The 17152-nt window shown below is 43.7% G+C and overlaps 2 protein-coding genes across 2 annotated transcripts in view; both read left to right on the forward strand.

Moving 5' to 3' along the window:
* The window catches only part of TAGLN2 (transgelin 2), a 27674-nt gene extending 21236 nt beyond the window's left edge, over window positions 1–6438 (forward strand). The window contains exons 2-5 of the mRNA XM_072427612.1: window positions 3313–3521; window positions 4597–4762; window positions 4847–4949; window positions 5633–6438. Of these exons, the coding sequence (XP_072283713.1) occupies window positions 3339–3521; window positions 4597–4762; window positions 4847–4949; window positions 5633–5774 (594 nt within the window). The 5' untranslated portion in view covers window positions 3313–3338 and the 3' untranslated portion in view covers window positions 5775–6438. The remainder of the gene's footprint in view (window positions 1–3312; window positions 3522–4596; window positions 4763–4846; window positions 4950–5632) is intronic.
* A 2585-nt stretch (window positions 6439–9023) lies between these two features.
* On the forward strand, window positions 9024–16570 carry CFAP45 (cilia and flagella associated protein 45). Its single transcript, XM_072428496.1, has 12 exons — window positions 9024–9094; window positions 9671–9790; window positions 10105–10241; window positions 10607–10751; window positions 12725–12895; window positions 13156–13334; window positions 13438–13567; window positions 14424–14570; window positions 14870–14983; window positions 15185–15378; window positions 15456–15680; window positions 16346–16570. The coding sequence occupies exons 1-12, from the start codon at window positions 9092–9094 to the stop codon at window positions 16419–16421; spliced, it is 1641 nt and encodes a 546-aa protein (XP_072284597.1). The 5' UTR covers window positions 9024–9091; the 3' UTR covers window positions 16422–16570.
* Window positions 16571–17152: the final 582 nt, after the last annotated feature.

Consider the following 17152-nt stretch of genomic DNA (forward strand, 5'->3'; position numbering starts at 1 on the left):
TTGGGAAAGGGGACAACTCCATAATATTGGCCATGTTGGGAAAGGGGACAACTCCATAATATTGGCCATGTTGGGAAAGGGGACAACTCCATAATCTTGGTCATGGTGGGAAAGGACAGACAAGGGAGAAGGGACAACTGGCTATGGTTTGAGATGAGCTCATCATGGTGTGATGGTCAGGGGCCCTGTGAGTGTATATGTTGGGCAGTAGGGATATAAACAAACATACTTCCTAAGCAGACATAGGACAGGTTCACCTGATCATTTTTAAATCCCTCGAACAAAAAGGCCTCTGGTCCCCTTTAACAAAACCTTGAAGTATTCACTGTTAAAAGCACGTGTGATTTTTCTTTGAAAGTCCTCATCTCGCTCACATACCAACTTCTGTTTCTTAACTGCAAAACAAACAGTCGAGCGTGAGCCAAGGTCCCCGCAAAGAGCCGTCTCAGTACTTTTCCACCACTTGTCCGGAAATCAGCCAAGATCTTGTCGTGTACAGGCGATAGCCAGAACAGACGGTTTACTAAGACGAAAGGCTGTAGCTTGCCTGCGCTTGCCTGATTCCTGCGATGAGATGGCTTCTGTGCGCAAGATGGAGGAAAGCAAGAGCAGAATGGCAGCAAACAAGGCCAAACTCAAAACTGATATTGGCATGTTTTTGATGCCACAAGACGTATTTGAAGACTCTGTGGTGATATCTGTTCAGATTTCTTGTCATTTCCTGTTGTGTCTCTGGGGCAGGAATTGCCCCAGTGAGTCCTGAAGTAGTTCAAAAACTGCTTTAACCAAAAAAAATTTTGGCTTTGGCCTTCAATAATCTTCCATAAATAGATGTAGTCAAAGTCTTTTTTCTGATAGAGAATATCTAAAAGTAAAAAAAAACTCCACCTATCTAAACACGACTCCACCCAAAGATTAGACAGTGGCATTTACAAAATCAGTTTAGCATTGAATCTCCTCCCCTGTGTCCGCAAACACTCATCAGGGTGTGAACCCGGCCATGGAGCCTGTCAATGGCAAACACTGCCATGCCCGAAGAACATACAAAGAAACTGATTACCCAACCGGTGCCAACGTTCCTGGCTGTGTGACCAAATGGACACGCCCGCCCTATTGTACGGAACTGACCGGCCAGGTGATTAATGGCCTTTAATAGAACATTGTCTCCATTGTGAAAGGGAATCTTTTGTCTTTTGAGATGAATACCATAGGCTTTATAAATCTTATTGGAGTGTGTTAAAGTGGACCTGTCATCAGATATTATTTAAAATAAGTACACATGATTTTTTTACTGAATTCCTAAAATTATTTCACATTTCTCTACATGTATTGACCCGCATCCCTCCTCCAGATATGCATTGCCCATCATAGGCATAACTGTAGGCCGAGCATTATTGCTTTAAAAATGAAGCAGGGAACAACGGATATTGAAGTGCTTGAAGCAAAGGAACCAAATAATGATCGAGGTGATAATGGATTCTGGTAGCTCTTATGGTGCTCCAATCAGCTCTCTAGAAAATCCTATGCAAATGCTGGCTGTCTAAAAGTCAGTATTTGCATAAAGCAAGACACGCCCTATGTGATTAAGGTTTGGGCGTGGCTATTAGGAAATCAATTACAGCAACAAATCTTTTTGGTCCTTAGTGGGACATGTTTATAAATATCTATTGACAACACACAAGTCATATTTGGGAATGATCATGTGAATTGGACCAATCCCAGGCCGATTCTGTGATTCACCCGACTCCCTACAAAAGGGCAGAATATAGAATAGGTGTTTGCTGTTCTTTGGAACAGACGACCAAGTGTTTACCAACCAGTAAATACATTGGCCTGATTGGTTCACATCAATATCCCCACCCCCAAGGATCGGAAGGGCACACTAGGGTACACATGTGTGCCGTGCTTTGGAAATGATGAATGGGAGATAACCAGTCAGTAAATTAAATGATTGGTTCACCTCATCCACAACAATTTGAAGGGTAGAATATAGTATGAGTATGTGTGTTTGGTAACTGAAGATAACAATCAGTAAAATCGATTGCGCTGATTGGTTTACCACATCTCCACCCCCAAGGAACTGAGCTGTATTGGGAACTGATGATCGATCGATCAGTGAACAATTGGACCAGTTGGTCAAGTGCAAAACTGACAACTTATCAGCCCGTGTGGCCCTATTGATCACTTCTCATCGGTAATGTTGCAGTATTGCTGATCAATAGGCGAATACATCTACACATTTATATATTCGTCATAAAAACAGGAAACTAAAAGGATTAATTTGACAAAAAACGCTGAGCGCGTGTTGTGTATTACCAGAGGAAGAATGGGTCAGTGTCCCCGTCGTCACAATGTCACTCCCTGTTCCCTAGCGCGTAGGCCTGGGAGTGTCCCTCTGCAGCTGTGCTAACATAATAAATATCACACAATCCAGTCCTCAACGTCCTAGCGACAAACACGCCCCGGGGGCTGTTTTCGGAAAATCTGCTTTGTTTGTGGGATGTCGGAAGAAAGCGAACAACATCTGCTCAACAATCCATACATTGTAAAGCTGCAGGAACACACACAACTCTTAAAGGGCCATCAACACTAAAATTACTTTTTAAAAGGAGACATAAGGTTACAACTCCCCAATCCCGTCTCCCAATTGCATTTTTGTGTTGTCACAGGCTAACAATGCAGCCAAATCAATACATGATATGCAGGCATGGTCAGGAAACCCTTCCTGAGAAATGCCATGCAGCCATCTCTGGAGTGCATGTAGACAGAAAGTCTTATGGGATCTGTGAACGAAGGGTTAAATATATCATGCCCATGGGGCGCCCACATATCAGAAGCGGTGTTTAGTATCTGAGAATACCCACTTCCTTTTTAATGCAAACAGGACGCAGCGAGGAAGTCCCTGTGGGCGCCTGGTTTCCGGGTCTTTCAGAGTTGAAGCTTCAGAAGGTTTGAGATACTGCTAGATCAAAGAGGATGATAGGAAGGATGGATTTGGCGGGAAATAGAAGGAAAATACCTATCAACTGAAATAAATAAATAATCTTTATTAATAATAATTCAATATACAGGAACAAGCTTTGTGATTGGTGCTCTCATCTCACTATAAGTCAACCGGACAGGGTCTGTCTAATTGTCTTTGCAGTTTATATCACCTTTAGCTGGAGATTATGTGATCTGGGAGAATGGCAAAGGTTTGTTGCCATTGCAGTTATATAATAGAGCAGAAGAACCTAAAACTAGGACTGTCATGTGTAGAATGATTACAGGAACCCAAAAACACATTCTAACCTAACTCTTTGTATCTTTCAGAGACCCCAACCACTAACACTTACAAAATGGCAAACAAAGGACCTGCATACGGACTGAGCAGAGAAGTCCAGATGAAGATTGACCAGAAGTACGACCCAGAGCTGGAGAACATCCTGGTTCAATGGATAAGCGGCCAGTGCGGCAATCAGTTCGGCCAACCAGAGGAAGCTGGCAAAGCCGGCTTCCAGAAGTGGCTTAAAGATGGCGTGGTGAGTAGACCAGGTCGATGATGAGTTGGTAAACCGTCTTGGTGTAGGAAAACCATTTGATACATCTTCTTGGGAGGTCCTGGGATACAGTATGGGACAGGGGATATGCTCGGCTTCCAAAGGTTTCATATTGTGGGACTAGTACTCCTCCGGGGTGAAAAAGACAGAGGGTATCTACTCTGTCAGGGTATTTAGGTGGATGCTTTCATCTTGTGAGGACCATTATTCTTCCAGGGTGAAATAGACATTATGGGGGAAATATTGACAAGGGATAAAGTTTTAACTAAATCACCATCAACAAAGATGTGTAGGTCCATGATTCTCCTGGCCACAAGCATCGATGAAGGCCAACAAGTATCCAAGCATAGACAATCATGTTGAGTTATGGTGAAAGCTGGTTGAAGACACCTTGGGTGCCAGGTTATTAGGTTCTTCAACCAGCCAATCATTATATTCCCCTAAAATCACATCTGGTGTCCAAATACCATCTGGTGAACACCTTGGTTGAAATAGTCTGTAACCAATCTTCTGCTTCTCAAAAGTTATCTGGTCTGATCTTAGGGTTAGGGACTCCAAGCCAGCCCCAACCAGACTGCACTTGGGTGTAGTAATTGGCCACCCAGACCTTCATGGAGGGAGAAAGAAAGAGGATCACATGATCCCAAGAAAGTCAACTTACACCTTGAACAGTGTATCTGGTAGGTAGGTCAACCAATACAATGAAGAAAGGATAAGCCTGTCTTGGCTGGTGGTGTCCCATTGACATCTGGTTGGAAAAGGCTTTGGACTTGCTCCCATGTTCATATGCCATTGAACTAATTCGTAGCCAACCTTCTGCTCCTCAAAAAGTAATCTGTTTAGTAATTAGGGTTAGAGACTCCAAGCCCAACCTCAACCAGACTGCACTTTGGCCTAGTAATTGGCCACCCAGACCTTCATGGTGGGAGTAAGAAAGGGGATCACATGATCCTATATACAAGAAAAATGTAGCTGGTATGTGAGTCAACCAATATGATGTGGTAAGGATGACCCTGTATGGAACTCCGGTGAACCTCACCATCTTCTCACTCTGCAGGTCCTGTGTCATCTGATCAACTCCCTCGCCCCAGGCTCCGTGGCCAAAATCCAATCCTCCGCCATGGCTTTCAAACAGATGGAGCAGGTGTCCCAATTCCTGAAGGCCTGCGAGAAGTACGGAATTGCAGCTTCTGACCAGTTCCAGACGGTGGACTTGTGGGAAGGTTAGATAGATTGTTTGACCAATTACGTTAGCAGATCAATTAATGAAAAAACACAAAACTGACAAATTCTGTTCCTTTTGACAGGAAAGGACATGGCCAGCGTGCAGAGGACTCTGATGAACTTGGGTAGTTTAGCTGTGACAAAGGGTGACGGATATTTCAAAGGAGACCCGAGCTGGTTCCCAAAGTAAGTCATCCCAGTATGTTTTTTGAAAGACTCACGAGGTGCCATCTACAAGGCCTCACCACAAAAATTGGGTTCTTCATTTGTACCATGTGAGCCTCATTTTCAAATTTCATTGGATACAGCTGAAAAATGCTTATCCTGTAGCTTTGTGAATTGATATCAAGGGTCCGGGCCTCCAAAAACTGATTTTGTAGAGTTTAATGGATGTTGGAAAGTTCTTGGGTCTGAGGTGCCCATTATTAGAATCTCCTAGCAACCTTGTGAGAAGTTCCCAGGTCTGTACACTTGCTGTGTCCATTATGAGGGGCTCCCACCAACCTTGTGGGAAGTTCCCAGGTCTGTACACCTGCTGTGTCTATTATGAAGGGTTCCCACCAACCTTGTGCCAGGTTCCCAGGTCTGTACACAGACTGTGCCTAATATAAGAAGCTCCAACAATCCTTGTGTTGAGTTTTTGGGTCTGTTCACCTTCTGTGCCAAGCTCCCAGGTCTGGAGACCTGTTAAGCTGATATGATAAGTTCTCCCCAATCCTGTGCTAGTTTCCCAGTTCCCACAAAAGTGGGTAGGGACACCAAAGTTCTCCTCAATGGTGGTGCATCAAAAGAAACACCCCAAAACATCCAAAAGTTCCTACCCAAAACTAAAAAACATAAATTATATAATTTTTTTTCTTCCCCTTCAGGAAATCTATTGAAAACAAGCGTGATTTCTCCCAAAACAAATTAAAAGAAGGGCAGAGCGTCATCGGCCTGCAGATGGGCACCAACAAGGGAGCCTCCCAGTCTGGAATGACCGGTTACGGCATGCCAAGGCAAATCCTCTGAGCGACCAAAAAAACCACTAGAACCTCCTGGCCAAAATCGGGACACGTCAAGCACTCATCTCCGCTTTCCTCTCTTCTCCCCCTCGCAACTGGTCCTTGGTACCCAAAAATTTCCTGTTTACCCCAACTCCAAGATATGTGATGGTCATGATAGAAGAGTGTATTTAGAAAAAAGTCTGTTCTGTTTTGTTTATGAAATGCCCATCCTAGGGGGAAATTATTTAATGGGTGGGGGGTGTTTAGGAATATTTTTGAAATTGTAGATTTTTGGGGTGTTTAGCCAAGCCATAACATTCCACGTGTGCCTGCTCTTTTTTTTTATATTCCTGTGACCAAATTAAGAATGTCTTACCATAGAATTGTGTCTCTTTTTCTCATTTCCTACAATCTTCAGTTCTGATTGGCTGGTGGGATTTCCCATGCTGCTTTGCAAGTTTTTTGCGTGGTTGCCAGTGATCAAACCAGCGTTGGTGCAACCAAAAAAAAAAATAAAAAAAAAAAGCAAAAAAAAAGGGAAGAAGAGTTGTAGCTGTAGATCATTCCTGAGATGAACTGGGGTGGGACCTTTGCTTTTTTTTTTTTTTGACTCTACTGTCATATATCCAGATCCCATATTGAGAAATATTATTTCTGATCCGAATAAAGACCAATCTATGTTTATAAAATGTGAGTGTTGTCATTAATGGGGGCGAGGGTGGGGGGTCACCAAGAGGAGGTCCTGATTGTGGATATAATTATGGGGTCACTTCTTATCACCCCAAAGCTGTATGACTGCACCACGACCCAGGGCTGCAATATGGAAAGTAGACGACTGTCCAAATTTTTAATTAAAAGATGATTTCCTACTTCTCACATTTTTAAGGAAGTGCTTGAAAAAAAGACATTATTGGCAGGATCAATGAAGCATGAAAAATGATCAGTCTGCAGCTGTCAATAAAAATATCCTGCTATTAATGTCCTTGTAGGCACTTCCTGGTAAGGGGTGACAACACTTTGTACCTGTAAGCTAAACAAGCTGTTGCGTTGTCACCCTGCCACTAGGGGCTATCTCAGCACATATTACACAGGCGTGGCCTGCCATTGTCACCATCAGGCGGGCGTCACTGTAGGCAGGAAGTGGCTGAAAAAAGGCTGCAGGAGATCAGTGACAACACAACTTCCTGTTATCATTCCAATACTGTGCACCCCACAAGTGTTAGCAGCAGCTGCACTACAACACAAAGCCCCCAACAAATAAACATAGGAGGGGGGGGAGAATGTGTATTATAAACCAGGGAAAATTCCGGGGTCACACACAGATGGTGGCAGCTGGAGTCTGGAAGGACGAGATCGTCCAAAAAGAAACAGCTTGTAATCGAAGGGTTAAACTCTAGCATTTGTTTTGTAACCGGTGTCCCCACCTTGAGATTTTGCTCCGACTTCCTGTGTGGTCACTAAGGAAGTAAGTGAAATCTCTCCTATGTTGTCACCAGAACAGGAAGACAGTTTTCACCCATTGGGGACAATGAAGATGAACACAGATCCGTCATTGTCCCAGGTTCCAGAGCTGGGAAGGGCCATTGACCCGTGAACCCCACTCCAACAACATATTGTTTTCAAGAACTATTCCATACCTGCGCCCTGTTGTCACCAAAACAGGAAATTTATGTAAACCACCAAAATCTGTAAAAAACAGACAAGGGCTCCAACCCTCCCTAGTTCTCATAAAAGGAAAACGATCAGCAGGCATCAGAGTGACCCCCACACAGCATGTTTTAGAATATATTCGGGGGTCCCCATGAACTTTTCGGGGACACAGAACCCTTTGCCTGGCCTGGGTGATCCATCAGGATCCTCCAATGATTCACATTTGAACGGAATCATTTTTTCTGCCCATCTCTGATTGAGCAGGACTTAGTGCCAGTTGTCCCACTTGTGGACTCTGTCTCCCTCTGGTGGACAAATATAGGAATTACAGATTTTATATTTTTTTGTATTCCATCCAAATCACAGCCGGGGGTTTTTAGGGGTATCAAAAAGAAGCAGAAAAGCTGGGATCAGCGGAAAGGACACAAATACAGATGGTGGAACTTTTCTGGCGAGGTCAAAGAGGCCCAACTGTGATAATCCCAGCTCCTTATTATAAGTTAGGAATTCTCCTGCAAAATCAATAAAAATCATATAACTTTCTTATAGAAAATTATTGGGGCAGGGATCTGCTCATTAGTCAGATCACTGACGTGGCATTGAGGGGCCTCTAGGTGGAGCCAAAATAGGCCACTGCAACCTCATTGAGGGTTACCATATCAGGCAAAGCACCACCCACATGTGCACAATCCTGTATCTGATTGGTTGCCATGGGGGAGGGTCACATGACCAGGATGAGAACCACCCTATGTATCTACAAATCCAATGCTAAACATTACAGCCCCAAGTGATACAAAAAATCATAAAAATGAATAAAATGTATGAAATGGTTTCTTACCTGGAAGACTTCAGTGTGCTGGGAAGGCCAGACAGGCTGATTGGTCAAAGGTGATCAGGCGTTCATGAAGAAAAATGGGTAATTGGTCAGAGCTAATCAGGCTCTCAAACAGAAGGAGAAGTGATTGGGTAGAGGCGATCACATGTTCAAACAGGAGGGGGTTAATTGATTCCTCAGAGGTGATCAGGTGTTCAAAAAAGAAGATGGGTGATTGATCAATCAGATGATCATGTGACCAAACAGGAAGATGGGTGATTGATTAATCAGACGATCATGTGACCAAACAGAAAGATGGGTGATTGATTATTGCTGTCGCCAACTCTTGGCAAACTTTTCCCTCACTTCCTGTCTCTGTGACACCGGCGAAAGAAGGCAAGTTAGCAGTTGTCACCAGGACAAGAAGGCACAGGAAATTAAAAATGTTGTTACTTAGCATCCTTCTCCAGTCATTTAGGGATTATTTCTTTTTACTAAATAAATGCCTTTACTCTTTATGGCAACCTGCGTCCCCTTTAAGATTATTTTGCATGCTGTTCAGTCACCAAAACAGGAAATGAGAGTGAATTTCAGGAGACACAGGATGTGAAACAAAATCTAACTTTTGGGCTGGAAATAAGCAGAGTAGCCACGCCCACTACCTCACCTGCCGTCTTGCTATTGGCTCATCTACAGCACACTGACTCCTATCTTGTTTGGGCTACAACAATATGGTGTCCTGAGGACTCCGAGACAATGGAGGAAAACAGATTTCCTGTTATTGTCTGGTTGCCATGGAGAGAGAGGAAGTTTTTAGTTGCTGTGACAACCAGTAACCAGAGAATTCTAATCAGACTGGAACCGGGCTGTGAGGGGACATGGTGAGAGGAAACTGCTGTATACATTATAGATTTATATATATACCCCCCATAATCCCTCCATACATATTATATATATATATACTCCCCCCCCCTCCATCATAATCCCTTCATATACATTATGTATATATAGAGCGCTCAAAACCCAACGCTTCAACCTCACCTACCCGTCTTCTTCTGTCTCTTAAACCACCACTACTTCCCACCATTCCATACCCCCCTCCTATTGTGATACTTCCCCCACCTCCTAGATTGTAAGCTCTTCGGGTCAGGGTCCTCTCCTCCTCCTGTATCACTGTCTGTATCTGTCTGTCATTTACAACCCCTATTTAATGTACAGAGCTGCGTAATATGTTGGCGCTATTTAAACCTGTTTAATAATAATAATAATGATGATCATATTAATAATAACATTATCTCTCCATATACATTATTTAAAGATACCCCCCCCCCCCATAATCCCTCCATATACATTGTATATATATACTCCCCCAATTATCTCTCCATATCTATATATATCCCCCATAATCTCTCTATATATACATTATATATTTATATATTTACCCCCTTCCTTCGTAGCCTGAAAGTATTGTGGGCTCGGTCAGCTCCGGTTCCAATGGATCCCACCGATCAAAAGCCTGGAAATATCGGACAAAGGCCCTGAGCTCTGAAATTGATGAGAGTTTGTTTGGCACAAAGGTGAGTATAAATGTGCAATATTAAATAGGTGAGCTCACTGGGTCCAGGTTCTGATTGATACGGGTGATTCACATGCAGCTTTGGGTGAATGACTACCATCCGCACATATCTATCTATTGAAAAATGGGTGCTGTCATGTTTCCAGGAAACTTTGTACTGCCCCCTGCTAGGTCCTCCAATCAGATTTGATGTGCCTGCATTGTATAAAGAAGCACAGAGACCCAGTGATGGGGTCACCTGTCTACATTCCAGTAATGAATACAAAAGATCAGTCGGATTTTCATTCACAAAGCATCTGTTTTTTTTTTGTTAAGCAACAGCCAGCCAAAGATGACACCCCGATCGTGCAGAAGGCTGAGAACAGATATCGCAAATCCCTATCAGCACCGACGGGAAGCCGCAAGCCCGAGACCATTCGAATTATCACCAGCGACCTGATCCGAGATCTGGTGTAAGTTCCAGGGGATAAGTCTATGAAAAATGAACTCCTAAAGAGGACCTGTCACATGACACATCAGTATTGTCATAGTGTGCCATGGCTAAGATCAGTCTGCTTCAGGAAAAGGGAAGCATTTCCTCAGTCTCCTCTCTCTCAGTGATCATTCCGGCTGTACATTATAAATTTGTATCAAGTCACAAGGTGGGAGGCTGAAGCCGCGGCAGATCTATGCCAGGCATTTGTGAGCACAGCCAGGAACAGACACAGGCACCAAGATTTTTAAAATATATCTAATGACAATATATCTGATAACAAATATATCTGATGACAGGTTCACTTTATTCTTCTGTATCTCACCTGAACTTCCCTGTTTGCAGGGTGCCCTCTGAGGACCCCTCTGGTTTATCCATCATCATGTCACCTTATGATTTCCGTCGCATCAAGTCTGCAGCTCGAGTTCCCACCAAGGAGGAACGTGAGATGGCAGCACAAGCCCTAAAGGAGGAGAAAGAAGCAACCATAGTAAGTTAGCAGAGTGCAGGTTATATGGGTAATGAGCCTCCAGACCTGAGGGGGGCAGTGCTCAATCAGGTTTATGACGGTCAGACCAGGACATAATGTTTTGTTCAAAGGGAATCCAAAGCTAAAGCTTGATACTTTTTGCTCCCCTAGGCGAGCTAGCTTGTGCTACCCCTTTTCCGCTCAGCCAATCACAGCCTTTGACACACACAAAGCACACCATGAAACCTGTTCTACATGAACAAAAGAGAGCAAAAGGGGTTAGGGAGAGGGGAGAAGGAAGGAGCGAAAGGGGCAGATAGCGAGGTAAGAAGGGAGAGAGGAGAGAGAGACAAGGGAGAAGAGGGAGAGGAGGAGAGGGAAAAGAGAAATAGTAGGAGGCCAAAGATATACAGGGGAGAGAGGAGAGGTAGAGAGAAATAGAGAGAGGCAGTGGAGAGAGAAAGAGATATAGAAGTGGGGAAGGGAGGTGGTAGCGGGAAGGTAAGGGACTCAGGGGAAAGAGAAGGGGAATGAGAGGGAGAGAGAGTGGATGAGGAGTGGGAGTAGAAAAGGATGGGTAAATGAGAATAAAGGCAGAGAGAATGGAGCGAGGAAGAGAGAAATAGGGAGGAAGGGGAGGTAGAGAGGAAGGAGACAGTGAATGGAAGGAGAGGGGAGAGAGAGAATGGGTAGGGAGAGGAAGAATGTAAATGACATGTACCTTCAATATAGATGTTACCCTGCATAGATCTCTGCACCTTGGAATAATCACTTTTACTTTATTCTGCCTGTTACTGTAGAGCTGGTCAGCCAGCAGCAGGTTCCAGTTTTTTTATACAAAATATATATATTATATATTATATTGCCACCCCCTAATGGTCAGGGGGCTCTAGGCCATGACCTAGGCCATGACCAGGGGGGCACTAGGCCATGACCTTGTGAGAAATCCCTCCCTGTAGATTTAATTGATATATCAAATTTACAAAGCTGCATAACTTACACAAGTAGATCAGCTGCTATTTTTGAACTGGACCCATCAGTTTTCCAATTGGTAATCATTTGGGACTCCCAAAACTTTGCATGTATGTGTATAATATTCTGATCTACCAATTGGGGGTGTAGATGATGAAACACGGGACTGATTTCGGTTGGTTGATGAATTCAGCTCAGATGGTTTTACCAGATCAGTAATAAAAATCAGCCATGTGTACCAGGTCTAGGACCTCTGCAAACAGCCCTGACTGAATCTGCATAGGAACAGCTCACTATAAAAGAGAGGAATGCCCTCAACCATTCCCATTCTTCAAACTGACCACCATTGTAAGCATGGTTTTTTCTCCATTGACCATCAGCTATAAAGAGAACCTTCTTCCCATTGACCACTGCATGGAGAATTTTCTTCCCACTACTGTCGAGAAAGCATTCTTCTAACTGGCTGCCAATGTAAGGAGCATTTTCATATGACTCCCTATGAATTTTAGCAATGGCTCCTTGAAACTTTTTATTTAAGAGTTCCTTTGGGAACCTTAGACGGTTGCTGCTGAAGCACCACTGCCCCATAGGACAATTATCCCTCTGTTCCAATGACAACTGTAATTTTTTTTCACTTACTGTACCAGTGAAACCAGGACACATTGTGTCTGATTATTTAACTCTCCAAGGCTGTAGAAGATACACTTTCATCAGTGAAGCTGGGTAATCCAGCAAACCTGGAATGGATTTCTTCCAAGTCATTTGTTGTTTGCTAGCAAATGTTTTAAATCCTGGTCTAGATCCATTCCAGGTTTGCTGGATCACCCAACTTCACTGATGAAACTGTATCCTCTCCAGCCTTGGAGAGCGTTAGTAAATCAGACCTTTACAGAGGATGAATATCCCCAGCAGAGATTTAGACAGTGGTTCTATTACATTCACATTCTTTACAAAGCTAAAATAAAAATCTTTGGCTGGACTTCCAATCACTAGATAACTGTGGGTATTATTGTCATTTTCAGGAAGCCGTTAATGAGCGCAAGAACTACATGAAACAAAAGGAGATGCTTCGCAAGAAGAACGAGAAGCTGAGCGACCTGGAGCAAGAAGCTCAACAGAGGGCGCAATATCTGCTGCAGAGAGCCAACGCCATGCGCATGGAACAAGAGGACGAGATAAAAAAGCTCAATGAGGTGGGCAGGGTTATACTATACTTATAGGTGTTCTCCATCCATGAACCCTGTAAGAATTAATGTCTGAAGAGTGAATATAAAACATTGGAGGGAGAGATTGGTCCACTTAGTTGCACCTACTGTATGGTCTGAAAATATAGTTTAGCTATAGATGACAGATGGGAGTGTCAGTGGCTGCACTGGTCCAATTCACAGAGTTTTCTCCACCAAATGGTCACAGATATCCCCCTGCTGCTCATTTACTCTTTGTACCCCAACAGATGATTCTGAATGCAAAATGCCACGCCATCCGAGATGCCCAGATGCTGGAGAGGAAAGTGATCACCAACGAGTTGGAGGAGGAGTCCAAGCGTCTGGACCAGATGATGGAGGTGGAGCGTCAGAAGGCGATAAAGTTGCAGGAGGAGATTGACGAGATGAGGAAAAAAGAGAGGATCAGGTTGGCCAATAAACATGGTTCTAATTTTTTTGACCAGGTCCCCTTAATCAAACTAAAGCATTTTGTGTTTTTGGGTCCATGGCTGAGATCTCTTTCTCCACAGAGGAAAACTTCACATCATTCATCAGATGTCTGAGAACGAGGAGTCCAGGCTTCTCGAGGAGGAACAGAGGGAGCAAGAAGCCCAGCAGATGCTGCAGTACCTGGAAGAGCTTCAAATGGAGGATTACAAGGTGACTGAATGAAGAATGGATTCACCAATGGGGGGATTGTCCCTGTTGTGTCATCATTGAGTGGTGGTAAATTTCCAACATGCAGGAATCCTTTTTGGCCGTTTCCCCTCCACAAATGTATACTTACCGAGATCAGAATGATGCGATTCCTCTGTTTACATACAACATCATTCCATTCATGACAGCTTTCTGAACCTCTATGAGATCCCCCTCATCTAAAAATACATGTGCAAGCTTGATTAGGATGGTGCAGGATTTTAACAGAGGAACTGCAGCCTTACAATCCTGATAAGTATGCATTTCTAAAGGTGGGCTAGTTTAGGTCAAGGGAAATGCCCTGCTGGACACACCATGTCAATCATGTTGTTAAAAATGGTGCATTTTGCATTTTTGGAGCACTGTGGTGTGTTGGGCAACCCATTCCAATAAACTCATTGCACAGCAATGCATGACATAAGCTCACATCAATGCATATGGGCACTTAGGTGTTAAATAATGAACCGATGAGCTTGTTCAATATGCCACTGATGTGGGATGTGAAGATCTGGCCCACAATCTAGGGTTAGGGTCAGGGTTCTGTTTCCTTCACACCACACTGGGTTTTTATGTATCTGGCTTTGTACACCAGGTCACATGTCATGCGCCTTCATCACACTGATACCACCAAGTCTGGAAGAGCTTAGCTGTCTAAAATGTCTTTGTACGCTGTGCTGTCTGCTGTTCCCCTCACCTAAAAACTCATTTGAAGGCCTCTTTTGGCCATAGTGTAGGTGTGATGGTCATATTTCCAGTGACTAATTTAAATGGGTGTGAAGGATATTGTAATTCAGAAATATGTTTGATGTTTCTTTGCCAGGATATGGAAAGGAAAAGGAAGGAACAGCTGGAAATTCAGGCTGAGATAAAACTTATCAATGCTGAGAATGAGAGGAAGAAGATTGAGCGGAAGGAGCAGGAGAGGCTGGCAGACCTACAGGTGCTGGAGTATACTAAGCAGAAAATGGTAAGTGGGTATCTGGGTAGGGAGAGGACACACTCCTCCATAGAAGCCGTTGGTAACCCTCTGCATTATTGGAATACATCTCCATTTATGTGCATAGCTTTGATTTCCTTACACTTGCTTTACACCTGGACTTCCCCTTCTTTGGGGCTCTTAGATGATTATTCCGGGGCTTTAATTCTTATACCAAGTGCCAGTGTTACATCTGGTGAGAGCTCAGCAATGGCAGCCTCCACGTTTCCATCATCACACCCAGTGACCCTGTAAAATTGGTGCCGATCTTTCTTCCTTTCTTGCTCTAGGCTCGGGAAGCAGAATATGAAGCCGAACAGGAAAAGATTAAAAAGGAGAAAGAAATGGAAGTTGCTCGTCTACGAGCATTACAAGAGAGAGCCCAGGACCACCGAGCAGAGCAGGTATGTGCACCTTCAAGTCTGAGGCATAGAGGAGTAAAACACATACAAGGGTTTAACCAGCCTGTACCCAATCAAAGGGATTGGAACTCTAGAACAAGCTGCAGCCTAAGTCACAGAATTAAACCGACTTATAACTAATCAGATCTTTAGGTCAAACAATAAAGGACGCCATCCAATAACCAATTAAATCTTTGCCTTTAGGATGCCCTCCGAGCCAAAAGGAACCAGGAAGCCATGGAGAGAGCCTGGCGTCAGAAGGAAAAGGAGGAGGCTATAAAACAAGCCAAGGTGAACACTATGCTGCGGAAGGCGCGTCTGGAGCAGGTGGAACAGAAGGAGCATTTCTTGGCGGTGCAGGCTCAGCGGGATCGGGCAGAATTTGAGCGCGTGTTAAAGTATGGAGACCCCCTGACCGCCATCTTGCTTGAATCTTGATATTTTGGATGCAGGTCTTATAATGTTTTCATTGCAGGGTCCAGCAAAGTCTGGTGGAGAAGGAACTGAAGGAGCAGGAGGGGAAGACCAACCAGCTCAGGAGACATGCCAGCGAGCTGAGACGACAGGTGCGTGAGCATGAGCAGAAACAGGTCATGGATCGCATCTCATACTTCGAGGAGGGCAAAAGGCTGGATGAGGAGGCCCGGCAACGCAGAGCACGTCTGGATGATCTTAAACAGAAGAAGCTGGGGGAATTGAGGTGAGGGCACCACATGCATGAAAATATCCTTAGTGATTAAAAAATTATATCTATGTGTCTGATCTCTGCATTGAGAGCACTGCTTCTCCACAAAGATCAAGGGTCTCCATCAGGGGAGAGGCATTTCTAACAGCCTTATTGATGTAGGAACACCACCAGAACTACATCTCCCAATAGATCTTTTTCTATACACTGTGCGCTTGCAGGACCTTGGGAGCCAAGACAACAGCTTTTTTTTTTTTTAGGGATAAAAAAACAAAGTGTGCATGAGGAGAGGGACAGAGAAGGAAAGGCATGGGCTGCATTCTGTAGTGCAGCATTATACACTTTAGTTTTTACCTTGGAAAAGTAGCAGTGACATCAGTGTATAGATCAGATCTGTGGGAGGGGCCAGGAAAACCCACCTACTACAGACTGCCTGCAAGAAAATACAGGGGGGGTGGAGTCAAGACTGGTCAGCCTGCACAAAGAAGAGGGCAGCAATGACTGGTCTTTATTACAGGAAGTTTTATCTTGGATTAGTGCACTGTTTTGAAATACACTTAAACTTCAAAGACAATGTACATTATTTTTTTATATTATAATATGTATTACCCTGCAGTTTAGCTTTAGGATTTTTCTTTTTTCATTATGCCATTCCTTATGCCCAGTCTAATTCTTTGCAGAAATGCCGGCCTCCCAGACAAGTACTGCTCCATGGTGGCCCGGAAAGCCGATGTCCCAATAACCAACGTCCACTAAGGAGACCAAAACCTGCAATACAGTTTGTCTGCATCCTCTGCTACCTGCAGTCACAATAGGACCTCTCATGCTATAATTATTGATTTCAGTTTTCTAACTTTCACTAGCAGTACTCACACAAACTAGGAAATAAAGAAATATTCAATTCACATGTTTCCTTCTCTCTAATGGGATCAGGACTGAGATAAGGGGTCAATCCCTTCTTCAATCCATAATGATAATTTACAGGTTAGGTCAGGAGGGCTGAGTGAGTTGTTAAAATATGCCACTGCAAAATATTAACGCAAATTAATAATAAACAAGGGTTTTAACTAGTACCTAGGCCGGGGGTGCCCAAACTTTTTGGCTTGGGAGCTACTTTTAAAATGACCAAGTCAAAAATGATCTACCAACAATAAAATCTTGGACTTAATAACTCCTATGTACAATAGAGAGGGCTCTACGATCTACTTGCGTTGCCTTTGCGATCTACCGGTAAATCGTGATCCACCTGTTGGGCACCCTGCCTAATACTTCTTGCAGGAGGCCTGGTGCAAGTAGTGGATTAAGAGTTATGCAAATGTAGTAGCGTATGTCCCTAGGTATACTATATTTGCATGTAGAGTACCCTTGGTAATGTAATGAGTAAGCACTAAAAAAGATTTTAGGTCAGATTTAAACAGGGAAGAACTAAGGTGGGTAGAATATAGCTAGGGGTATTAAATCGACATAAACATACTCATCTGTCACAA

The sequence above is a fragment of the Pyxicephalus adspersus genome, chromosome 12 (genome assembly GCF_032062135.1).
Source record: "Pyxicephalus adspersus chromosome 12, UCB_Pads_2.0, whole genome shotgun sequence".
Taxonomy (NCBI): Eukaryota; Metazoa; Chordata; class Amphibia; order Anura; family Pyxicephalidae; genus Pyxicephalus; species Pyxicephalus adspersus.

Coding starts and splice junctions, on each gene's coding strand:
- CFAP45 (XM_072428496.1), top strand. Junction 10,242..10,606: donor GACCTGATCCGAGATCTGGT/GTAAGTTCCAGG, acceptor CCCTGTTTGCAG/GGTGCCCTCTGAGGACCCCT. Junction 10,752..12,724: donor AGGAGAAAGAAGCAACCATA/GTAAGTTAGCAG, acceptor TGTCATTTTCAG/GAAGCCGTTAATGAGCGCAA.